At 39.1% G+C, this 26,482-nt stretch overlaps 1 protein-coding gene across 2 annotated transcripts in view; it reads left to right on the forward strand.

Annotated features, from left to right (window-relative positions):
- LOC101735874 (gamma-aminobutyric acid type B receptor subunit 2) overlaps window positions 1-25,624 on the forward strand; it is a 39,473-nt gene extending 13,849 nt beyond the window's left edge. For both annotated transcript variants that reach the window (XM_021348308.3, XM_012690749.4), the window contains 19 exons: window positions 82-212; window positions 2,290-2,412; window positions 2,975-3,085; window positions 4,480-4,608; window positions 5,756-5,851; window positions 8,009-8,194; window positions 9,157-9,277; window positions 9,927-10,020; window positions 10,997-11,183; window positions 12,137-12,304; window positions 13,168-13,363; window positions 16,579-16,686; window positions 17,016-17,123; window positions 17,590-17,665; window positions 18,650-18,702; window positions 19,390-19,463; window positions 19,914-19,994; window positions 21,592-21,877; window positions 22,720-25,624. In XM_021348308.3, the coding sequence (XP_021203983.1) occupies window positions 82-212; window positions 2,290-2,412; window positions 2,975-3,085; window positions 4,480-4,608; window positions 5,756-5,851; window positions 8,009-8,194; window positions 9,157-9,277; window positions 9,927-10,020; window positions 10,997-11,183; window positions 12,137-12,304; window positions 13,168-13,363; window positions 16,579-16,686; window positions 17,016-17,123; window positions 17,590-17,665; window positions 18,650-18,702; window positions 19,390-19,463; window positions 19,914-19,994; window positions 21,592-21,877; window positions 22,720-22,970 (2,579 nt within the window). In that variant the 3' untranslated portion in view covers window positions 22,971-25,624. The remainder of the gene's footprint in view (window positions 1-81; window positions 213-2,289; window positions 2,413-2,974; window positions 3,086-4,479; window positions 4,609-5,755; window positions 5,852-8,008; window positions 8,195-9,156; window positions 9,278-9,926; window positions 10,021-10,996; window positions 11,184-12,136; window positions 12,305-13,167; window positions 13,364-16,578; window positions 16,687-17,015; window positions 17,124-17,589; window positions 17,666-18,649; window positions 18,703-19,389; window positions 19,464-19,913; window positions 19,995-21,591; window positions 21,878-22,719) is intronic.
- The last annotated feature ends 858 nt before the right edge of the window (window positions 25,625-26,482 follow it).

Genomic DNA, 26,482 nt, shown 5'->3' on the forward strand with positions numbered 1-26,482 from the left:
ACCAACGAACAGTAATTCATTTATATATATATATATATATATATATATATAGATATAATAGGTGTATTTTTTTCTTCACAGCTGCCTTTCCCTACATTTGCACCGCCAGAGCTTGGCTACTAATGGCCGGTTTTAGTCTCGCTTTCGGAGCCATGTTCTCAAAGACTTGGCGGGTCCACTCCATCTTCACTGACGTCAAGCTAAATAAGAAGGCAAGCGAAAATATTGAAGTACATACATTGATAATATTATCCCGGATGCAGTGTATTAATTTCATAGCCGTTTTCATTATTACATAGATTAAGCCTATCAATTTATTCTTAAACTAGCGACCCGCCCTCGCTTCGCTTCGGAAACATTAAAACACACATGAAACAAAAAAATAAAAATAAAAAAAGTAGCCTATGTTCATCAGGGACAATGTCGGCTTCTAATGGAAAAATAATTTTTCAAATCGGTCCAGTAGTTTCGGAGCCTATTCGAAACAAACAAACAAACAAATCTTTCCTCTTTATAATATTAGTATAGATAATTCTTTTCCGATTCTTGAAAACTTAGAGTTTTTTTCAAGACAGAGTTTTTTTAAATATGGTTTTAATTTCGTCACGTAATTCCAGGCCATTTTAAAACACTACGTCACGTTAATTTTGCGATTTTTTCCTATCTATTCACTGAGAAATTAGGATACTATTCCAGCTACGCGCGGATGAAAAGCTGAGCTCACGGGCTCGACTTGAGAGAATTTTTCTAACACAGCCTAGGAGTGGGTAATATCGGTTTTGCCGCGTATCGAATCGTATCTATATATCGAGGATCAATATCGGATATTGAATCTATATATTTTCTGAATCTATATATTGATGGATGCTAGTAGATTTTCTCGATTCATGATATTTGAGATTTGAAACGATACGCTGATATAATATCGTAGTAGATATAGATTTAAGTCAACGTTATACGGTTGATTTTCTGATATCAATTTATAATATGATCTTAAAGTAATAAAAAGAACATGAAAATAAAAATATCAAAAAAAACTTTCCTTCATGCTTTTACCAGGCTTAGGACTGGCTACATTATTTTCAGTTTTTAGTATTTTGTGTCTTAATTTAAAATTACAAAATATACCAAAAGAGTGTAGATTTCAAAAGTTTAATACAAACACAAGAAATAAACTCAATTATTTGGATTCAACTAAAAATAGAAAAATGTGTACTTTAAAAATCAAACACAAAAAACTTTTAAGTATTTATAAACACTTGTCCAAAAATTCTAGTTCAAGGTCAAAGCGCGTGAAATTAAATTCAACGATGCAAATAGGCTATACTGCATTCAAGTTAGGGTCGAAAGTTGAAACTTCTTTCCTTAATTGTATCCTGCTGATACGCTAAGAATAATATACAGACATATGGACTTAAATATAAGGTTTACAATTGTATGGATAATGCCTGTTTCTGTTTCATTCATCACATGATATCCCTATCGTGCGCTCACTCACTCTGGCCGATTCGATACGAACCAAACGAATATTGCTGATATTAACGAATCGGTACGATATGGCGATGCGCATCACATCGAGCAATATCGTGTATCGGCTGATATCGAAATATAGATTTCGATTCACGAATCGGTACGATATGGCGATGCGCATCACATCGAGCAATATCGTGTATCGGCTGATATCGATATATAGATTTCGATTCACGAATCGGTACGATATGGCGATGCGCATCACATCGAGCAATATCGTGTATCGGCTGATATCGAAATATAGATTTCGATTCACGAATCGGTACGATATGGCGATGCGCATCACATCGAGCAATATCGTGTATCGGCTGATATCGATATATAGATTTCGTGCGAGGCGATATCGGATTCAACGATATTGCTGCGATATATAGAGATTGAATCTATATACGATTTATATCACCCACTCCTAACACAGCCCAGGCAAGAGCAGTGCGTCGCAGAATCTATGCAATCCAATTTTGTGACCAAACATTTTGAAGAAAACATTTCATCTACACAATTATTTGCTATTCAGACTCCCAAATTTCGAGTAGATAATTTACCCAAGTATTATTGAACTAGCCATTTGTAAACTATTTGAATCAAATCAATTTACAAAATAGACATGGCGGTCCAAGGATCAAAAAGAAGAGAGATCATTAGCCTTTAGCATAATTATATCTAAACATGTGGACTACGGCTATCGTCAACTTTCCAAAAGATTTGACTTCTAATGTACATATAGATATAGACTTGCAAATATGATTTACGTTACAGGTCATTAAAGATTATCAGCTCTTCATGGTCGTGGGAGTGCTTCTCTGCATCGACTTGGCAATAATGACGACTTGGCAGATATCTGATCCTTTTTACAGAGCAACGAAACAGATGGATCCTTACGTAAGTCATCCTTTCATAGACAATTCAATGAAATGTAGTTAATAAAACCCATTTTTACAGTCTTTTCATTTACCATCAAGGTAGTTTACTGGTTTTAGGACCTCTTGTGAGTTCGCACGGGTAGGTACCCCGCCTATTTCTGCCGTGAAGCAGTAATGCGTTTCGGTTTGAAGGGTGGGGCAGCCGTTGTAACTATACTGAGACCTTAGAACTTATATCTCAAGGTGGGTGGCGCATTTACGTTGTAGATTTCTATGGGCTTCAGTAACCACTTAACACCAGGTGGGCTGTGAGTTCGTCCACTCATCTAAGCAATAAAAATAAAATAAAAAAAAGATAGGATCGTAGGAGGTTCGACGTGTGCCCAAAAAAAGGATATATATATATATATATTTTATAGATAGAGTTGCAGTTAATCACTTGCCCAGCCCCTTTAGGTTCATTCTTTAGGCACGGGTAAAACCAGACCCGATCTATGTAAATCGATAGTAGGTTTATATTTTAGGCAAAACGCTTTGAAATGAAAAGGTCAATTTCGCGTCACATCTAATTTTATATCCAGCCTCACCCTTCGAGCGAGGACATCGTGATAGTTCAAGAGAACGAATACTGTCAATCAGAACGGATGCCGATCTTCATTGGAGTCATTTACGCTTACAAGGGCTTGCTGCTGGTATGTTATCAATTTCGTTTTACGTATAAATAATTTTATAAAATATAGCTGACCCGGCAGACTTCGTAGTGCCTCAATCGATGAATAAAAGACCTAAAATGTTGTATAAAATAAACTTAAAACAAACAAAATGATTCCGTCCGACGGGGGACACATCAAAGGAAAAACAAAATTGTTATTTTTATTTTATTCCGAGCATTTTCATATTTATCTACCTTTTAAACCTTCTCTGGACTTTTACCAGTTCAGCCGTTCTCGAGTTTTAGCGAGACTAACGAACAGCAATTCATTTATATATATAGATAAAGAACTAGCGGAACCGACAAACGTTTTTCTGTGAATGCATACAAAAAAAATCATTCAAATCGATCCAGCCGTTTAGTTGCAGTATAGATAAATAACCTAGATACCGACTGCAGCGTCATTTGCCGGGCTGATTTGTGAATCAAAACCATCCAAGGAGCCACCCAAATGTATACAAAAAAACCACTCAAATCGGTCCAGCCACTTAAGAAGAGTTCAGTGACATACACACACAGTAGAATTATATTTAATCTTATGTTACGACGAAATTTTCTAGTCAGTCTTAATATAATAATATTTAATAAGATATTTGAATGACATGTTTACCCCCCAAACAACTCATAAAACTTAACAACTCTGTGTGTATTTCTGATGAGAATACCATAATATCGGCGAACTAGTCTGATGATCGACCTAGAGGGCGGGTAATTTAAATCTTGCATGGTAACACTTGGAGTTTGTGATCATTAGATTTGTTTAAACGAGCACAATCACCAAACATGATCTTTTCGCATTTGGACCAAAATTTAATTTATCACTGATAAAAAAGGGACTACTAAGCTTGTCAAGTATTTGAAGGGTGGGGCAGCCCTTGTAACTATACTAAGGCCTAAGAACTTATATCTCAAGGTGGGTGTATACATTTACGATGTAGATGTCTATGGGCTCCAGTAACCACTTAACACCAGGTGGGCTGTGAGCTCGTCCACACATCTAAGCTAATAAAAAAAAAAACTTTGGTCCACTTGGAGCAAACATGAGATTGAAATATTAATTTTATTTTATAACCAATCAGAAGATTTAAGCAAGATTGTAGGGCAGGGTGGCCTCGATACATACAGTACCAGGCAATAAATATGGCACATCGTGATTTAGAAAGAGACAGTCGTCTAATTTTGTCGTATATCGTTACCTGTATGCGACGAAACACTAAAGATCCGGTATCTATGGAGACTAAATGTCAATTAGGTAATGTGCGACAGATATAACGCTGTACCAAGCAAAAATTAACCGTCTCTTTCCCGCAGTCGATGTGCAATATTTATTGTCGGGTACTGTACGGTTATACAAGTGCATTAAAACAATTTCAGGTATTCGGAGCGTTCCTGGCGTGGGAGACCCGTCATGTCTCTATACCAGCCCTGAACGACTCTCAACACATCGGCTTATCTGTTTACAACGTACTCATCATGTGTATTATGGGCGCAGCTATTACTTTGGTACGATTAGACGTTTTTAAACACAATAATAATTAAAGTACATTGCTTCTTTCATCTATTTTTTTAATGCCATGCTTTGTTGAACGAAGGTAAAATTGTTATGAGAAAGAATTCTAATTTCGTATTAAATACGCAATGAGGACTAAAACACAATCAAAATTGGTTTGTACTTTTTGACTTTTTGTACTTTTTGACGAAGCATGTTGCTGATAACTTTATTTCTGTAATCTGACGAAGCATGTTGCGGATAATAACATGTACTTTTAGGTTAGGAATATTGTGTTTTTTTTTTATAATAAATAAATATGAAAAATCAAACTTACAAGAATATGTAAAGCATTTGGTACTGCAGTGTGCTTAGTGTGAGTTTTTTAACGTTCTCGATAGCGTAAAAGTTAACTCAAATATGCACTTGGAACAGCGCCCCTAGCGGCAAACGTAGGCAAACGTTCCAACTCCATAGAAATTGGAGTTAACTTTTACGCTATCGAGAACGTTAAAAAACTCACACTAAGCCCACAGAGCGAGTTTAGTACTATCAATCCACTGTTCTCGCTATCGATGGTATGTTGCCAGTGAACACGTTACATTCGTATCGAGCGATGCTACTGAGACGGTGTTCGAATTCTGTAGACAGGTAGACAGGTAGAAGGAATAGCATCCTGTTATAAAAATCAAGTCCGAAAAAACTATAATTCGCTATTCGATTGTATGGTTTTTCGAGTTTGAAGTCGTCGTGGTCTAAAGGATAAGACGTCCGGTGCATTCGTGTTGAGCGATGCACCGGTGTTCGAATCTCAGGTAGGTACCAATTTTTCTAATGAAATACGTACTCAACAAATGTTCACGATCGACTTCCACGGTGAAGGAATAACATCGTGTAATAAAAATCAAACCCGCAAAATTATAATTTGTGTAATTACTGGTAGTAGGTAGGACCTCTTGAGAGTCCGCGTGGGTAGGTACCACCGTCCTGCCTATTTCTGCCGTGAAGCAGTGATGCGTTTCGGTTTGAAGGATGGGGCAGCAGCTAAAAGGCTGAGGCTTAAAACGCAAATAACATGTCTAGTAAGAACAAAGCGTGGACAAATTTCTCTTGTTAAAAATAATTGAATTCCTCTAAATGATATTGTGATGCTCTTTTCAGGTGCTAGCTGACCACAAAGATGCCTTGTTTGTATTAATTGGCATCTTCATAATTTTTTGTACGACGGGAACTCTCTGTTTGGTGTTCGTACCGAAGGTTAGAAACTTGCTTTCAGTATGCATTATCTTACTTTTTTGAGGTCGGGCAAACAATTGTCGCCTCTTGGCATCTTTTGTACTATCCCCCCTGTTCTATACTGTTTAACTTAAAACACCACTCACCTAAATATCAAGTTAATGCAATTGCTATTTTTCTTTAGATGTACCTAAGTGACAGATTGAGATTTACTTTCTCTAGATGAACCTAAGTGACAGACTGAGATTTACTTTCTCTAGATGCACCTAAGTGCCAGATTGAGATTTACTTTCTTTAGATGCACCTAAGTGCCAGATTGAGATTTACTTTCTCTAGATGCACCTAAGTGCCAGATTGAGATTTACTTTCTCTAGATGCACCTAAGTGCCAGATTGAGATTTACTTTCTCTAGATGCACCTAAGTGCCAGATTGAGATTTACTTTCTCTAGATGCACCTAAGTGCCAGATTGAGATTTACTTTCTCTAGATGCACCTATGTGCCAGATTGAGATTTACTTTCTCTAGATGCACCTAAGTGCCAGATTGAGATTTACTTTCTGTAGATGCACCTATGTGCCAAATTGACATTTACTTTCTCTAGATGAACCTAAGTGCCAGATTGAGATTTACTTTCTCTAGATGCACCTATGTGCCAAATTGACATTTACTTTCTCTAGATGCACCTAAGTTTGATGAGATTGAGATTTACTTTCTCTAGATGCACCTAAGTGCCAGATTGAGATTTACTTTCTCTAGATGCACCTAAGTGCCAGATTGAGATTTACTTTCTCTAGATGCACCTATGTGCCAGATTGAGATTTACTTTCTCTAGATGCACCTAAGTGCCAGATTGAGATTTACTTTCTCTAGATGCACCTATGTGCCAAATTGACATTTACTTTCTCTATATGCACCTAAGTGCCAGATTGAGATTTACTTTCTCTAGATGCACCTAAGTGCCAGATTGAGATCTACTTTCTCTAGATGCACCTAAGTGCCAGATTGAGATTTACTTTCTCTAGATGCACCTAAGTGCCAGATTGAGATTTACTTTCTCTAGATGCACCTAAGTGCCAGATTGAGATTTACTTTCTCTAGATGCACCTAAGTTTGATGAGATTGAGATTTACTTTCTCTAGATGCACCTAAGTGCCAAATTGACATTTACTTTCTCTAGATGCACCTAAGTGCCAGATTGAGATTTACTTTCTCTAGATGCACCTAAGTGCCAGATTGAGATTTACTTTCTCTAGATGCACCTATGTGCCAGATTGAGATTTACTTTCTCTAGATGCACCTAAGTGCCAGATTGTGATTTACTTTCTCTAGATGCACCTAAGTGCCAGATTGAGATTTACTTTCTCTAGATGCACCTATGTGCCAAATTGACATTTACTTTCTCTAGATGCACCTAAGTGCCAGATTGGGATTTACTTTCTCTAGATGCACCTAAGTGCCAGATTGAGATTTACTTTCTGTAGATGCACCTATGTGCCAAATTGACATTTACTTTCTCTAGATGAACCTAAGTGCCAGATTGAGATTTACTTTCTCTAGATGCACCTATGTGCCAAATTGACATTTACTTTCTCTAGATGCACCTAAGTTTGATGAGATTGAGATTTACTTTCTCTAGATGCACCTATGTGCCAAATTGACATTTACTTTCTCTAGATGCACCTAAGTGCCAGATTGGGATTTACTTTCTCTAGATGCACCTAAGTGCCAGATTGAGATTTACTTTCTCTAGATGCACCTATGTGCCAACTTGACATTTACTTTCTCTAGATGCACCTAAGTGCCAGATTGAGATTTACTTTCTCTAAATGCACCTATGTGCCAAATTGACATTTACTTTCTCTAGATGTACCTGAGTGACAAATTGAGATTTACAAACATTTACGTATAAATTGTAGATCTTGATAAAGATTGGGACTTTCGTGGACTAATATTTTCCGATCATCGACCGCGATGCTCTTCTAGAATACGCGAGGAGCTAACAGCTTAAATGATCTACCAGCAAGGACATTCCGGGTCCGGCCTCTCTGGTACTTATAATAGATGAGATGTTTCAAAAAAAATTGGTATCAAGATTTTCCCAAGACTGAAACGATCAAAGATGTTGGAGGAGTTGTATCCTGAGCTTAAGCCCTAGCTGTTAGTCAATATAATTCCAGTTGTTGGAGCTTCGCCGTAACGGTCAAGGCGGGGCGGGGGCGGGACGCATCCGTGCCACACTGCGACCTGCCTCAGGGCACGAGTGCCGCTCGCCCGGACCCGAGCTGGAGAGGCGCCTCAAGGAGCTGAGACAGTACAACAACCGCTACAGGCGGACGTTGCAGGCCAAGGAGAATGAGCTTCAGGTTTGATATTCATCTACCCACTAGTTTACTGGTTTTTTTACTGGTGGTAGGACCTCTTGTGAGTCCGCACGGGTAGGTACCACGACCCAGCCTATTTCTGCAGTGAAAGAAGGGTGGGGCAGCCGTTGTAACTAAAACTAGGGTTGTAGATGTTTTTTTTATTTATTGCTTAGATGGTTGGACGATCTCACAGCCGACCTGATGTTAAGTGGTTACTGGAGCCCATAGACATTAACAAAGTAAATGCGCCACCCACCTTGAGATATAAGTTCTAAGGTCTCAAGTATAGTTACAACGGCTGCCCCACCCTTCAAACCGAAACGCATTAGTGCTTCACTGTAGAAATATGCAAGGTGGTGGTACCCACCCGCGCGGACTCACAAGAGGTCCTACCACCAGTAATTACGCAAATTATAATTTTGCGGGTTTCATTGTTAGGTACTGTAGGTATACGACGAAAGGAAGATCTTCCACCGAGCGTATGATATCTGCTCTGTAGACCGACGGTCCGTATGTTGTTGTTCGGAACTTGTATATAAGCAAGCTTATCTTGAAAATGTCGTAAGCGAGATTCAGGCATCTGTTAAATAACTTGCGTTGTATGATGGCTACCCGCCATAGGTACCACCACCCTGCCTATTTCAGCCGTGAAGCAGTAATGCGTTTCGGTTTGAAGGGCGGGGCAACCGCTGTAACTATACTAAGACCTTTGAACTTACATCGCAAAATGGATGGTGCATTTACGTTGTAGATGTCTATGGGCTCCAGTACCCACCCAACACCAGGTGCGTTGTGAGCTCGTCCACCCATCTAAGCAATAAAAAAAAGTCTTGATAATTTTGGTGAAACCCTAAAAATCTGCAATGTGGTTTAATTATCTCTGTACTGTTGTATTAGATCTAATAATAATTATACTTACGTCCCTAGGGACCTACTTTTTCTAAGTAGAAATGCTATTGTAGATGCTACTCAGTAAGCTTGGCAGTGACGTCACTTCGGAATCGTCCACACGCGGAGACTCTCGGTCGCCGGCAACTCAGCGCATAAAGCTGCCCATACCGAAGGAGAATATTAGCCACCCTGGTAAATATAGGACCCATATATCGCTGTGACTTTTAGTTATGATCAGCTTAATTTATAGCTTGTAGAGCTGGGTAGATGTGCTCAACACTTAACTCTAGACAGTATTTAGCGTCAAATCCATATCTAGCTATATATTTGAAGCAAAAACTTTGTACCCCTTTTTACGAAAATTGCGCGGACGAAAGAGTATGAAAATTCCAACACTTACAGAGAATATAGAGAAGAAGTGCAGAATGCTAATTATTTTTTAAATTATGCATTAATAATACATAAAAAAAATTAAAAAAGCCACACACTACCATGTATTTGACACACACTCACATTGTTTATTATTAAACTTTTGTTATTGCTTCTATCAAATTGAGAATTGGTTAATATAATATTGTTTATCTTTAATATTATTTGCCTATAGGGTAGTCTTGGCGAAATCTGTGATTATAGAAGCTTAGTAGTCTTTGAAAATAGAACCTTAATAATGTTCAAAACATATAATTTCAATTAATTATAGTCGAATTTCGACTACTGTGGGACCACTAGTTTATATTAGTGTGGATGTTAGACAACGGAACTTCACCGTTTTCTATTTTTACTGGCTTCAAATAAAAGAAGAGAAAGGCGTGATTATCAATTCGTGGCGTGTATTTTACAGAAACAAGCGACATCACGTCTGTGTGCAGTCTGAGCGCCTCAGCTGGCGCGGAAACTGAATACATCAATCTGCAGCCACAACAATCTATCGAGAAGTAAGCACCTTATCAAAATCTTCAATCAGATCAACAGAATGTGGTTTTTTTTTTATTGCTTAGATGAGTGGACGAACTCACAGCCCACCTGGTGTTAAGTGGTTACTGGAGCCCATAGACATCTACAACGTAAATGCGCCACCCACCTTGAGATATAAGTTCTAAGGTCTCAGTATAGTTACAACGGCTGCCCCACCCTTCAAACCGAAACGCATTACTGCTTCACAGCTGAAATAGGCAGGGAGGTGGTACCTACCCGTGCGGACTCACCAGAGGTCCTACCACCAGTATTTACGCAAATTATAATTTTGCGATTTGTTATTCGAGGCCATCAGCGCAAAAGCGGCCTTACCCAAATTTTTTTTAGATTCAAGCTTAGATGAGTCTATTGGAGATTATTTAAAATATTAAAAAAATTTATACTAAACCCAAGGCCCATCCATAGTTTCACCCATAGATAACAGATAGCTTTTTAAACATTATTTTTGCGCGTATTGTTTTTTGCCGAAGTAATACTTCAATCATAAAAAAATATAATACAATTATTGTAGAACTAGCGGCCCGCTTCGGCTTCGCTCGGGTTTTTAGCAAAAAATTTAGGTAATTTTTTTACACCTCGGGTTACATTGTTATAGTTCTAAGGATCCCTAATTTTATAGCCTATGTCACTCGGGGATAGTGTAGCTTCCAAACAGTGAAAGAATTTTTCAAATCGGTTCAGTAGTTTCAGAGCCTATTCAATACAAACAAACAAACAAATTTTTCCTCCTTATAATATTAGTATAGATTACAGGCAAACGGAACTTATTGTGGTTATTACAAAAGAGAAAATTCGTCAAATTTTCATGAACCACAATTTTTTTGTAGCCATACTCTTCGATTTGAAAAGTGACAAATACTAAACAATATAATAAATTCTGTTCACAGTGGAAATGGATACTAAGTTAAAAAAAAAAAACTATTATCTCCTCCTCAGACCAAGGCCTTCAGCTCCTCCTGAGCCAATCAAAGACCTAACACCCAAAGAGCCAAAGAAGGAGCAGACGAAAAATGTGTCTTTCAAGAATCATCTGGATTACACCAGTCCTCCGCCTACATCCAAAGCTGTCCCGGAGAAAGATCAGCTCGCGAAATTGCCGTATGGTTGGTCTTCTGAAGTTCGGGTGAGTTCTTGCTGGCACGGATGAACACGAAAGCAAATGTCACTCCTAGCTCCTGAAATATTACTAACTTCAGTTTTTACTATCTCTAAGAATGACATAACAAGTGAGTAGACCAAGTGTATTTATTTGTCATACACTGGACTCTAATGAGGCCCAATGTTCCCCAGATTCTTGCTTTCAGAGTCTTATTACTATTTTTTTAATATTATAACTAGCTGACCCGGCAGACTTCGTAGTGCCTCAATCTATAAATAAAATACCTAAGCTTTTGTATAAAATAAACTCAAAACACACAAAAGGAATTCGTCCGACAGGGGGACACATCAAAGGAAAAACAAAATTGTTATTTTTATTTAATTCCGAGCATTTTCATATTTATCTACCTTTTAACACTTCTCTGAACTTCCACAAATAATTCAAGACCAAAATTAGCCATATCGGTCCAGCCGTTCTCGAGTTTTAGCGAGACTAACGAACTGCAATTCATTTATATATATAGAGATTTAACTTTTACCTTCAAAATTCTTTAAAAAAACCCTTCAATTTAGTCGCATATAACACAATTGCATCGTCACACAGCGGATCTACTTATTAATCTAAATAAACGATTAACCAAACAAAGAAAATACCAAAAACAGTACAGCCGCTTAAAAGTAGTTGAGCCAGGAGCTTTGCACTTTAATTTTCACTTACACTTTTCCGTATCATTCCGTAATATTTGCACTCCGCTTAAGGAACAATTGAAGGATCACCAACTAATTATTTGAAGTCAATAATAATACGTAAATATTGCTGTTGACAAATCCTTTGACCGAATTTTATGGTGTTATTAGATTGTGGACACAAGGAAATGACCAAGATAGTTTCGGTGATGCTCTTGTCTCTACTCTAAAGCTAATTAGGTTACAAACTGTGCACTGTCGTTGACAAAGCAATTTTATTTCCCCCTACAGGAACCATTAGGGCCGGCATTAAAAACATCTAAAACTCCGGAGCCAGCTAAAGCTGAAGCTAAAACCGTACCGGCTCTGAAAAGCAACGACACCCCGCCAGCGATGTCTGTGCCAGCGAAAATCCAGGAGCCGATGTATACCAAGGCAGCCACACCGAAGATCAATAAGGTAAAATCGGGATATTCATTAGGTATGGATGGACAGATTACATTCATGCCTAGATAGAACTGATAAGATGCGTATTTAGTGGGTTCAACTCCTATATACTAATTACAATTACAGCACGTGAGGAGATTTGTAGACTGTGTCATCGTGGCCTAAAGAATAAGTCGTCCGGTGCATTCGTGTTGACCGATGCACCGGTGTTCAAATCCCGCAGTCAGGTACCAATAATTTTTCTAATGAAATACGTACTCAACAAATGTTCACGATCGACTTCCACGGTGAAGGAATAACATCGTCTAATAAAAATCAAACCCGCAAAATTATAATTTGCGTAATTAGTGGTGGTAAGACCTCTTCTGAGTCTACGCGGGTAGATACCACCACCCTGCCTATTTCTGCCATGAAGCATTAATGCGTTTCGGTATGAAGGGTGGGTCAGCCATTGTAAAGGCTGCTCACGATTTTAGGATCTAACACAACACATCGACAGCATCAATGACTTGATAGTTGGTTTGTTTTAAAGAAATTTAAGTAAGTTAAAAATTTACTACCACCCTGCCTGTTTTTGCCGTGAAGCGGTAATAGGTTTCGGTTTGAAGGATGGGGCAGCCGTTGTAACTATACAGAGACCTTAAAACTTATTTCTCAAGGTGTGTGGCGCATTTACGTTGTAGAAGTCTCCAGTAATTACATAAAACCAAGTGGGCTGTGAGCTCGTCCACGCATCTAAGCAATAAAAAAAAGGAATTAAATAATTCTACGACAGTTAAATAATCTTAAATAACACAATGTAGCGAAATCAAGCAACCTGAACATCGCCTTTATGTTCATAGTCAGTATGACGATAACACATCACATGTTTTCAGACGCCAGAACTTCAAAAGAAAGCTGCTCAAGACTCGGTGTCGACCAAAACAACTCCATCTCGGGAACACAAGCCCGCTAGAGGACATAGACGTATGTCCAGCCTCAGCCAGAGTGCTCTCCTCACTGACCTCATGCATGTCTCCGTGGACCAGGATGATACAGAACCGCCCCCTGGTCTTGAAAGGAAGGTTATAGGTGAGGTACCATTCTACACATATACTCAAGACGGGCAATACTATGCTTTCAGTATTTCAGGATCGGCAGTCAGCGCGTTGGCTTTACCATGTTATATTATGTAATGTTAGTAAGTAGCCAAACACCCAAGTCCAGAAACGTAAGTGCAAAGGGGATTGCCCACTCTCCATAGTGTGCTAGGCCCAAGATGGACATCAAATATTACTATAAAAATGTACTGATTCAAATTCTTAAATGTATTGGATATCTAAAAAATATATTGAAATTGACGCCACTACTATAAAAAATATAATAAAAATAAAAACTCGTTTTGAGGTTAATTTTCTATATAAATAAGTGTCGGATTGTGAGATACTTCAAGAACTTTTCTTTTCTTAATGTTTAAGATGTTCCTAATTTATTTTTATCCAATAGGGTATAAAAATACACTTAATTCTTTAAATATCTATATTTTCTTCATCTTCATACACAATTAGTATCATCTAAAAATAGCAAAGGAGAGCATATACACGGTTTTAAATCTCGGTCAGGGTAAAACCACAATTCACACAATGTTTTTTAGTCGTAGTATGAAACGTTATTGATAAAAGTAAAATAAATCGAAGAAAAATCAAAACACATCCATTTTGTACGCAAGCACAACACCACAAGCAGCAAGCGAAGTGTCAGTCAGTCAGATTAAATTCAGTGTTGTCAGTATAAAGAAAAATAATTACATGAAATTCATATATCGATTATTTTTTTAAATAACCGATAATTGATTTATATCTTAATCTTTTTTTTACGAGTACACATTATTTTTTATGTTTTTGTTTTAGTTGTACATATTTAAAAAACAATACTAGTAAAGTTTTTTTATTGCTTAGATGGGTGGGCGAGCTCACAGCCACCCTGGTGTTGCTAAGTGGTTACTCGAGCCCACATACATCTACAACGTAAATGCGCCACCCACCTTGAGATATAAGTTCTAAGGTCTCAAGTATAGTTACAAGTTAAAGTCCAATGGGTATGTCTTCGATGTTATTTTATGTGCATAAAATCCATTAAAATCGTTTGATTAATGATAATACTTAAAATAATTTATTTATATGTTTTATTTATATACTCAAAATATTTACTTCATACGTAAAAGGATTTGAAGCTGGCAATATTTTTCCCGCAAAAATAAAAATCCTTGTTTTTTCAATAGAGTTACTTTTTTTAAACTACTTATTGTAAACTATAGTGGCGCTTATTTGCAAGAAAGTAAATGCATATTTATTTATGACAAAATTAATGCACTAAGTATTTTTTCTATAATCTATTGTCCGCTTTGGGCCGAAAATGGGCCATCCCCTTTATGACATTTCCCAATTGTATTCACGAGTGTTTCCCACTGTTGTAAAAGGTGTACTGGAATCACGGACAACATGAATGTTAAACTCGACCTTGCAACTGATCGGGTCTTTTTTATTTTATTGGCCTTGTAGGCAGACGAATACGGCCTGGTGGTGAGTGGTTACCGTCGCCCATGGACTTCAGCAATGCCAGCTCATTCCAGAGCCGGATGGTACGTGGCAAAAACATCCTGCAAAAATATCTGCAGATACATCCTGGAGGGACACAGAGCACCTTACCATGTGCTTGCTACGCCTTAGTCATTCATATATTCTTTGGAGAGCACATTTTCTACCCTAGGCAAACTAATACAGTCAATACTGGATTTGGCCCTGCTCTAAGAAATTATTTTCGGATAGCCAGATGAACATGTATCGAAGTAAATGAATTTATACTTCCATCTACATGTTTCAACGCGGGTAGCGGCATTTCGCCCGACTATCGACGCGGTGATGTGCATACGCACCTTCTTTGATGAGTCTGTCGGACGGTGTTGCGCTGGCGGTATCGCTAAACATTGCTATCGCGCTCAAAACCCCGCCCTGGTCGGCCGTCGCGATGCGCTGAAGTATCATATGACGTACTCGCGTATCTCGTTGACTGGTCGAGTCCTACTTCGAGGGCAGATCGGTTGTGTGCATTGGGCATGGTGGGGAGGTGATCCGTTTCACTGTTGAGCGCAGTACTCCTCGGGAGTCGGTCCTCAGCCTTCCTGTGGGATATCAGTTACGGCTGAGTGATTTTAGACAGACAGACATTTTAGTCGTGGCCTGTGGGAAGAACTTTCGCGAGTTTGCTAGTCTTTCTTCTTCTTCGATCTCGTATTGGACAGTCATTAGAACTTTACGGTAGGCAGCGGCTTGGCTCTGCCCCTGGCATTGCTGAAGTCCATAGACGACGGTAACCACTCACCATCAGGTGGGCCGTATGCTCGTCTGACTACAATGGTAATAAAAAAAAAAAACCTCGGCGCTCTCTTCGAAAAGTTGGGTCCCCGACTGACGTCAGCTGCCAGATCAGTGAGTCTGCTATTGCCGAGCGTCGCGGAGCCCGAAGCTGTTTGCATCGTCTCTACACGAGGGTGGTCCCGTCATTGACTCTGTACGGGGCTCTCGTGTAGCACTACGCCCTGAGCCGAGACAACGTCGGTGCTCCACGTTCTGAGCCGAGACAACGTCGGTGCTGTCATCGTCGGAAGTGGAAAAGTGACTCTGCTGGCGGTGTATTGTATCCCGACTCCCGGGCGGCTTATCAGGTTACCTTATCGCGGAGACCGACGTCGTTTGTCGTGACTATCGTTTTGATGACTTTTGGGTCGGGCGTTCTCGGGGTGGCGTCGTGAGTCTATGTAGTATTGACCGCGTGCACCTCCCTGCACGTCCTGTGTCCTCACTTCAGCGGAGATCGGACGTCGAGTCAGAGAGTACAAAGGGGATCCGATTTGTAGTTAGGGCCTTAAAAATATCCATGAACTAACGATCCGCTTCTAACGCCTGCGGATCACTATACTCACATCCCCATGCGCCTCCTAGGAACAGAAACCTCATATATGAAATGTTACGAGGCTCATCTATTGTCCGAAAAAAAAATGGCGGCATTTTCATTGTTAATGTGTTTGGGCTCCAGTAACCACTTAACACCAGGTGGACTGGGAGTATATATGCAATAAATCAACCCTGCTATTAGAATGGACAATAATGCAGCACGTCGTGCTTACTCGTAACTCACTCAATTGTTGTAGTTTTGGTCTGTTCTAAGTGTTTGCGACGTATGTATGTGTGTAATGTATTCATTGGCGTGCAAAAAAACGAATCCATAAACTGCGTTTTCATCACTAGGTCAAGAAAGAGATCCTCCACCACCTCCAATTGCGAAACCCAAGCAAGAACCGGAAGATATTCTGGACGTAGACCATGATTATTCTTCAATGGAAAGAAGGAAATCTTGTAAGTAGTCGTTATTAAATATGTTTATTTATTTATTAAGTTGCACCAACAAAGTGATCATCAATACAAAACATTAACAAATTGACAAAAGTTCATGGCAGATGTCACCTCAATTATAGGTGCAATCGACAGACAATTAACATAAAAAAAATAATAAAATTTAACTAACATCTTGCCTGTTTCGGCCGCGTGGTAGAATTATCACTACTTCGGCACCTACTTAAGACCTAATGAGTCACAACTGTGTCTACGGATTAACTTTAAAAATTAGTAAACTAATCATTTGTAAAAGTCGTGCTTACGTGTATTTCCTCCTCCACCTTTTTCAGGCCAAAGAAGAGACTCGGAGAAAAGAAAAAAAGAGAACTTCATAGTAGTCCAGAGCGACCTGTGGGACACTAACACATTTCAGTACACCTGCCAAAAATCTCCTCCAGGTATTTTAAAGTATAACAATAGTAAGCCACGAGGAGGCCACGACCCTCATCATTGAGGATTATCGAGGCAAGGAGGAGTATAGTCGCGATAAAACTAAGATTAGCGAAATGAATGTATATACCCAACCCTTAATGAATCTTTCTGTGCCGTCCTCTACATCATTTTCGTTACTTGGACAAAAATCGGATAGTTTATACATGATATAGTTTATACATTATAAAGTTTGTCATGGGTGATAGACAGCAATTAAGGTTCTAGTTAGTCGAAATCGCAAGCAGCAGATGGGAGGATAGTCTACCTTAAGATTTGAAGAGTGCGAACGATAATATTTAGCGCCTATACTAATGAAATTAACACTTAAAACACGGTTTTATTCAGGTCTATCAACATACTGTTTATTCGAAATTAGGCAGAATTTTTGCAAAACATTTGTTTTCAATTAATCATTGTTTCGTGTTCCCGTAGCCAGTCATCATCACACTCCGATGCAGCGAAGTGTGTCGGAGAAGAGCAGACAGCAGCCTTCACCGCATCACCAAAGGTACAGGAGTTGCCGCCATCAGGAGATATTAAATTGCGCTTATAATGGGATCTGGATCTTTTTTACTGGTTGTAGGACCTCTTTTGAGTCCGCACGCCACCACCTTGCCTATTTCTGCTGTGAAGCAGTAATGCGTTTCGGTTTGAAGGGTGGGGCAGCCGTTGTAACTATACTTGAGACCTTAGAACTTATATCTCAAGGTGGGTGGCGCATTTACGTTGTAGATGTCTATGGGTATCAGTAACCACTGAACACCAGGTGGGATGTGAGCTCGACCACCCATCTAAGAAAAAATTCTCTAGTCTAGGTCTAAACTATTATTACCCTATTTCTTCCCAAGTGTGTCATAAGCTTCTAAGAAATTCAGCGGAGTATGGGCAACCGCTTCCTAAGCATTCTGATAGTAGTCCGGGCCGGTCTCTCGTCCTGCCCATTACTAATTTGAGTACGAAGAATACAAATCAAATCAAATCAAAAAAAATTATACAACATAAATGAAAGTACACACTTGTTGAACGTCAAAAAGAACTACCGCCAATTCACAAAAACTAGCCTGCGTCCTGAGAAGAACTGGCAAGAAACTCAGCGGGCATGTCTTTTTTTATAATATTAATTTTTACATTGAGTATTATAACGTAACAATTATTGCAATATGGAAATGCCCGGTGCGAACAACTCATTCCCCCTTTGTGCAATCTTCTAGATCATCATTGAGTTTATAGTAAGCAAATACAACAGCAGCTATAAAATACAATGAGAATAATATAGACTTTGTGTCTTCAAGGGTGGCCATATTCATGTTGAGATATCTCACGACTCTGGCGGCCACACAACATCAGGTCACATTAGTTCGTTCATCTATCTCCGCAATATAAAAAAAAAAAATTCACAATAAGTTTTTTTAATTAATTAAAATAATTATCATTGATGCGTGGGATGTGAACGCAGAGGCGTTCTTTTCTACTGCAGATGTATTTGTTACAGGGAAGCGGATAGAACTGTGGAGAGAAGAGCATCAAATGCTTCAATTAATTACGGTACGTTGGTAATTTGTTCTCAAGTTAATTGGTAGACAAAGTACCTCAATCGATCCTTCTTCAAATGCGGTTTGAAAAGGGCCTTTAATAATGGATAGTGACTTGATTATACCATTGGCTATTTATCTTAAAGCTTTAACTAATTTTGAAACGTTAATGCTTTTTGAGAACTTTTGATGGTTTTGGCGTAAAACTAAACTTAGACCACGCGCGACATTAATATGATGTCATTAAAATCATCGACGCAATCGTGTTTCGCAAAGTCTGCTGCATTGGAAAATCAGCAATCCAAACCAGAATATTTAGTTTATTACGGTATAAAAAGAAGCCCACACCCAACCACAAGTAATTACTTAAATAATATTGGTGGATTAATTTTATCCCACGTTGCTCCGACAATTATGATTGCTTTTAATTCTTCTTCTTCTTGCCTTAATCTCACATTATATGGTGTTGGCGTTGCATGTCCTCTTGTCATGCTGCATAGGGTCTTCGCGTGAGTTTTATGACCGGTCGCCTGCCTGACATTAATCTTTCTTGGGCTGTTTCTCCAGTATCCATTGCAGGGACTTTCTTCCTCATCTGATGTTTTTTTCTTCTTCATTCGTTTTTGGTTCTATGATTTGCATCCTATCACTACTAGCGCTCTGACAGTTTGTGTCGATTAACATATATTCTTGAGGACAGGTCCGGCAAGAGGAGGCACGCCAGAAGGTTATCGAGATGCGGAGACGCTGCCAATGTCTGATCGACATGCCAAGGTACTATTTATTAGCTATCTTTCCACTGTATCATCATCATAATCATCATCATCATCAGCCTTTATCTGCCCACTGCTGGACATAGGCCTTCACCAATGCCTTTCACAGAATGCGGTCCTCCTCCTTCCGCATCCAACGACTTCCCCCCGTGCGCACTAAGTCGTCGGTCCCCATGGTTGGAGGACTTGCCACTTTAGCCTGCTTACTTTGAGAGCTATGTCGTCGACTTTGGTTCTCCGTCCCCTGTATGCCAATATACATTTTTCTACTGCTTCCCAATCCAGTTCTCCTTCAAACTTTACCCCGAACACCTACCCTTAATGAGACGAACCTTAACTTAACTTAAGCTTTTGGACGTCTGAATATAAATATCTATTTAATTCATGAACAAAAAATTTTTATTGAAGTCGACCTAACGTATAATAAATGATAATAATTTGAACACTGCAGCGTCGAGGATCTGAATTCCCGCAGCCGGTGAGCACTCCTCCACAGCAGTCGCAAACAAAACGAAGACAGTCGATGGCACAGGCGAGTACATCACTGTCATGTTACATGATCAATGCGCAAGGAGTTTCCCCGCTAGGTATATAAGCGCTATATAGGCTATATAAGACATCTCTGAGGGCACGAACGCCGAATCGCCGGATATGAGTCGAAGTGGTCGCCATGACCGAAATCGGTCGGATGGATCATCATCATCATTAGATTGGCATTTTGAAGTCGTCGTGGCCTAAAGGATAAAACGTCCGGTGCATTCGTATGTAGCGATGCACCGGTGTTCGAATCCCGCAGGCGGGTACCAATTTTTCTAATGAAATACGTACTTAGCAAATGTTCACAATTGACTTCCACGGTGAAGGAATAAGATCGTTTAATAAAAATCAAACCCGCAAAATTATAATTTGCGTAGTTACTGGTAGTAGGAACTCTTGTGAGTCCGCACGGTTAGGTTCCGCCACCCTGCCTATTTCTGTTGTGAAGCAGCAATGCGTTTCGGTTTGAAGGGTGGGGCAGCCGTTGTAACTATACTGAGACCTTAGAACTTATATCTCCAGGTGGTTGGCGACGTTTCCGTTGTCGATGTCTATGGGCTCCGGTAATCACTAAGCACTGGGTGGGCTATGAGCTCGTGCAACCATCTAAGCAATACAAAAAAAAAAGGCTATTTCGGTTCATGGTGCTTAGTATCTGGAGCCTATATGCTCCTATGTGCTCATAAGTGCTTTTTCAGCTTTGTGGTGGAAGTTCGAATCGTTTGTTTTGTGCCTTACATTACATAATACTCGGTGGGCGTGTCCTCATTCACCGCTTCAAGTAAAAGAATTAATGAAAAACGGCGTCACGCAAAGTCCTTGACCCTTCATATCGGTTAATTTCTAATTGCGTTCCATTGCGTGTTCTTAACACTGAATTTGAAAGTTTTGATGCAACGTACTCGTATGTATCGACTTCGCTTCCCTCTGCATTTTGTACCGTATGTTCCATGGGGAGTGCTCTGAGGAATTGTTCGAGATGATACCGGCATCTCGTTTTTACCATCGCACCGCCCGCCACCGGAGTAGAGTTCATCCATACTACCTGGAGCCACTGCGGTCATCCACAGTGCGTTTCCAGAGGTCTTTTTTGCCACGTACCATCCGGCTATGGAATGAGCTCCCCTCCACGGTGTTTCCCGAGCGCTGTGACATGTCCTTCTTCAAACGAGGCTTGTGGAGAGTATTAAACGGTAGGCAGCGGCTTGGCTCTGCCCCTGGCATTGCTGAAGTCCATGGGCGACAGTAACCACTCACCATCAGGTGGGCCGTATGCTAGTCTGCCTACAAGGGCAATAAAAAAAAAAAAGGTATCTGGTAATATTGTACTGAAAATACATGTTTTTTTCAAAGTTCTTATTAGGCGGATTGTGGAATGGAAGCATCATTCTACAAATCTTCGCATCGTCGATATACAATCCAAAATAAAAGTGGCAAAACGTAATTATGTACATTAATGTAATAAATTCAAGTTTGTTTTGCAATTCTCCTGCTTCTTATTAGTTGAAGACCCAAATTCTTAATCTCGATCATGCTGATTCGTGATGCTCGATCGTGACTCCGATATTTTAAGCCGTACAATTGTTTTTCAGGTGAGATCTTACGCGGAAGAGAGGCCAGATAAAACGGAGATCTCTCGAAGACACGAGGAGCCTAAAAAGAAACAAGAACCTGTCCAGGAATCAGAATGGAAGCCGGAGCCTGATACTATTAGAGTGTCGAAAACCCAGGATTCTCCTGCGAAGAGGCTGAGGCAGGAGGCTGAACCGTTGAAGAGAGCGAAGGCTGTGGAGTCTCCTAGGTTAACCCAGGCCGGCAGTCAGCCTAGGCCAGAACATTACAAGAGCAGCCCTAATGTCGCGTCAAGGCATAAATCTGGTAAGGCTGAGTTTATTTGATTGTAGTATGAAGTGGTAGATCTTGAGCATGTCCATCAAAAGCAATTTAAGAAAGTCACAAACACACATCGAACTTAGAACCGATTGTGCCCTTAGTAACACCGATATTCTTGAGCAACCTTACCGTTGCCTGACTGGTCACGACGGAGCGGGCATACATAATCCCTCATTAAGCTATGATTCGCGAAAGGCACGTTTTTTTTTCTCTAAATTAGACCGTTTTAGTAAGCTTGACATCCAATAAATTAGACTGATATACTAATGCAAGCCTACATTGATGCCTTTTTTTTTTTTTTTTTTTATTGCTTAGATGGGTGGACGAGCTCACAGCCCACCTGGTGTTAAGTGGTTACTGGAGCCCATATACATCAACAACGTAAATGCGCCACCCACCTTGAGATATAAGTTCTAAGATCTTAAGTATAGTTACAACGGCTGCCCCACCCTTCAAACCGAAACACATTACTGCTTCACGGCAGAAATAGGCGGGGCGGTGGTACCTACCCGTGCGGACTCACAAGAGGTCCTACCACCAGTAATTACGCAAATTATAATTTTGCGGGTTTGTTTTTTATTACACGATGTTATTCCTTCACCGTGGAAATCAATCGTGAACATTTGTTGAGTACGTATTTCATTAGAAAAATTGGTACCCGCCTGCGGGATTCGAACACCGGTGCATCGCTCAATGCACGAATGCACCGGACGTCTTATCCTTTAGGCCACGACGACTTCCAAAATGTCGTTGACATGTCCATGTATTACATTTCCGTTCCAAGCTCGCTCACCGAAATAAAAACGAGAATATCTTCAAAATTCCAGGCTCACCGAACAAACGCGAAGACAGAAAGTCTGCGTCGTATAGAAGCGATTCAAAGCGTCAAGATTCGGCGGAGCAACGGAAGATGTACACCGCGAGCTCGGAGTCCGAACTGTTCGAATGCGCCATACTCCCTATCTTCCACAAGCTATTGACGGAAAGGCACAAAAGTCAACCGCACGGCTTGAACCTTAGTTACGGGGTCAGCTGTCCTAACATATCCATTAAATGTGACATCGTTGAGTATTTGTAGATTGCGTGTGTTGCTAGCACTAATAGGTGTAAAGACTCATGAGCACTCACTATCTAATTACGAGTCTTTGTTGCTCCATTACTGCACGATTTCTCGTCCACGAAATTAGCATTTATGTGGAATAAAATGTTATTCGAAGCAGCGGCGAAAATTGCAAATCGACTTTCGCTTCACACGAAGGAAGAAATTATTTTAACCATACAGGATAATAATTCCGAAGTTAGAATGCCGAAATTAGAATTGAAGTCGTCGTGGCCTAAAGGATAAGATGTCCGGTGCATTCGTGTTGAGCGCGATGCACCGATGTTCGAATCTCAGGCGGGTACCAATTTTTCTAATGAAATACGTATTCAACATATGTTCACGATTGATTTCCACGGTGAAGGAATAACATCGTGTAATAAAAATCAAACCCGCAAAATTATAATTTGCGTAATTACTGGTAGTAGGACCTCTTGTGAGTCAGCGCGGGTGCGTACCACCACCCTGCCTATTTCTGCCGTGAAGCAGTATGTAATGCGTTTCGGTTTGAAGGGTCGGGCAGCCAGCCAGCAGGTTGTAACTATACGTGAGACCTTAGAACTTATATCTCAAGGTGGGTGGCGCATTTGCGTTGTGGATGTCTATGGGCTCCAGTAACCACTTAACACCAGGTGGGCTGTGAGCTCGTCCAACCATCTAAGCAATAAAAAAAATTAAAAAAATTGCTCCTTTCATTTGTACCTTATTACTTTTAACATTGACGTATGCATTATATTATAACATAACTGATGGAAGCGCTAACAAGTCGACATAGACTAATTAATGACCAGCCCGCCGATTCAAACGAATACCATATATAGTATTCTTTTCGATTTTCGCGATCCGTGCACATAAATTAAAAAAAACTTTAACGATTTAATCTCCCGTTTTATATTGTTATCCGAAAACACCACGGTTTGACCACGAACATTGTAAGAAATAATTCAAAACGTCGGAAATAATATAAAGGTAATAAAACACATAAATTTTATTCGTAAAAATAGTTTTATTTGTGTTAACATAGTTAACTGTTGTTAGTGTTGTGTGGTCTAAATTTTGGCGCCAAAATTCTGCTTTTGTCGTGAAGTAAGCAAGCATTGCGATTTGACAGGCGACTCAAGAGTTTGACGTGTCTCAAGATAGGTAGGGGCTTTCATGCTGTGATGTTTACAGGCTCTGGTAACCCCTCAATATCAGATGAGCCGTGAGCCCATCTTTTCATCTAAATAATAAACCATACGTGTAAATATTGCCCAGTAATTTCCATGGCGGCGTTCGCATTACGGTAGGACTTCGCTTCGGGACCCACCATTACGTGTCACATGCCTTTATCAATTAAATATGTAATAACTTATAGAAGTAAATATTTATATTAAGACGGTACATTTACGTCTAACAAGTTCATTAACGGGTCTAATCTTATAGTCATTTTTATATTGTACAGTGGATAATAGATAATTAATTATATTGTTATAAATTGTTGTAGTTGTGTGTAAATAAATAGGCAAAAGCAAATCAGTGAAGTGCCATAGTATCTACGGACGACAGAGCTCTATTGACATAAAAAAATAATCGTTTTGTGAAGTGAAACTTCTTTAGGTGCTTCTTTAGGTGAAACTTCTTTAACTCGCGACAGATCCGTTACGGCTAGAGAGAAAAGATACAATGTAAGAAGAGCCGGAGTGAGAAAACAAACAAAGCGTCTCTCGAACCACTCGACCGTGGAGAAAGGGAAAGAATAACGCGAGCTAAGTCGTTTCTCTTATACACATTCTGTTTATGGGAGTCGGTCACTAGATGGCTTGTTATCAGTTTCTCATTGCTCTTGTAGATGGCAGTAACATATTAACTATCTTATATTTTATTTCTAATGAAAGATTTAAAAAAAAAAAAATCTATATATATGTACTTTAAAGTATATATAAATGGAGAAGAGGTCCTTTCTCTTATAAACAGCATTCTCTATAACAAGAGAAATTTGATGAAAAATTAAGAAAACCACAATTATACTACTTACCGCAAAAGAAGTTTCACTTCTTTCACGTGCACCATTTTTTTTTTAATACTTCAAATTGTCAGTAAGTAGCGAAATAGAAAAACAAATGTAGGGAATTAAATTGTTCTAAGCTATGAGGCGTTAGTCATTATAGGTCAGGTTTAGATCATTGAGAGAACACTATCCAAATTAGGTACATTTCGACGTTTCTCAAATAAGCGGACTGTTGCCTTCCTTCTCAATTAATCTGTTTTCAAATATACAATTCAAAATAACAAAATAGATAATTCATATAAATTCTAGTGTTAATATAGATTATATTGCGAAAAAAATTATAGTCTTAAATCTAATTTAATTACTGTTAATTCTAGCGCCATAAATTTACTATTAAAAGCACAATTTTATTTCAATTTAATATTTAGAATAATAATAAGAATGTAAAATACTTAATCATTGATATTTTAAAAGTCAATTCAATGTCTTATATAAGTGTCATCTATGTTTAAATTTTGAAATGTTTCAGTCAAATGGTATGTTCTAGTCATCCGTTGGGTGTAATCTTAGTTAATTTTAAAGACTAGATATTAAAAACAAAAAAGTTAAAATATGTAAAATAAATATTTTGTTGTTATTACAATTTTGCGTTTTCTTTTTATTGATCTATCCTGGAAAATGATGAAATGCGGTACAGCCTCCTTCCTGGTGCTTCCTGAAAAATTTAACCCAGATGACGCATCCTTTACTGCCTTAGCACTGCCTTAGTAAAATCTTGGTCTTAACCAAATAAAAAAAAAATTGGAATAGATATGAATATTGCCCGTCTTTTACCATTCCAAGACATCCAGAAAACATATTTTCATAAACTAAACTAAGTAATGGTGAGACTGTATAAAAAGGGAATATATAAAATTTGGGTAGCATTTCAATATTTTCAATGCTGTAAGTCGGTGAAATTTATGGTGAACATTTTGTTTTCGCTATCGCCAATAGATGTCGCTGACCCAAAATGAAACTAGCTAGCGAAAGTTTCATGTGAATCACTTAAATTCGCTATGACGCATGAAATCGGTACTACATATTGTTAGGACACATTAAAGACAATTGTAATTATTATACAGTTGTAAGCTTACAACTAATTTTTGCATGTCTTCGGTTCTAGTATAAAATACAACGGAGACTTTTATCTTATAAAGTTACAACTGAGGTAAAGGCCCTTACATGAAAGCACTCCTCACTAAGCCTCAGCGCTTTCGCGTTTGACTTAGACATGCGGAAATCAATATTCAATTTTAAATATTTTAACATCTCTAAAGCTTATTAGACTGCCTATATCGGGCAAAAGGTGAACAATATTCTCGCTGTGTCTATGTCAATTAAGGGACAGGAGTTTTCCTTCAGAATGACATCATCATCAGCCTGTATCTCTCCGCTGGATGTAGACCTTTCCCATAGTCCGCCATAATGAACGATCCTCCGCCTTCCGCATCCAATCTTT

This window comes from Bombyx mori, chromosome 27 (assembly GCF_030269925.1).
Source record: "Bombyx mori chromosome 27, ASM3026992v2".
NCBI lineage: Eukaryota > Metazoa > Arthropoda > Insecta > Lepidoptera > Bombycidae > Bombyx > Bombyx mori.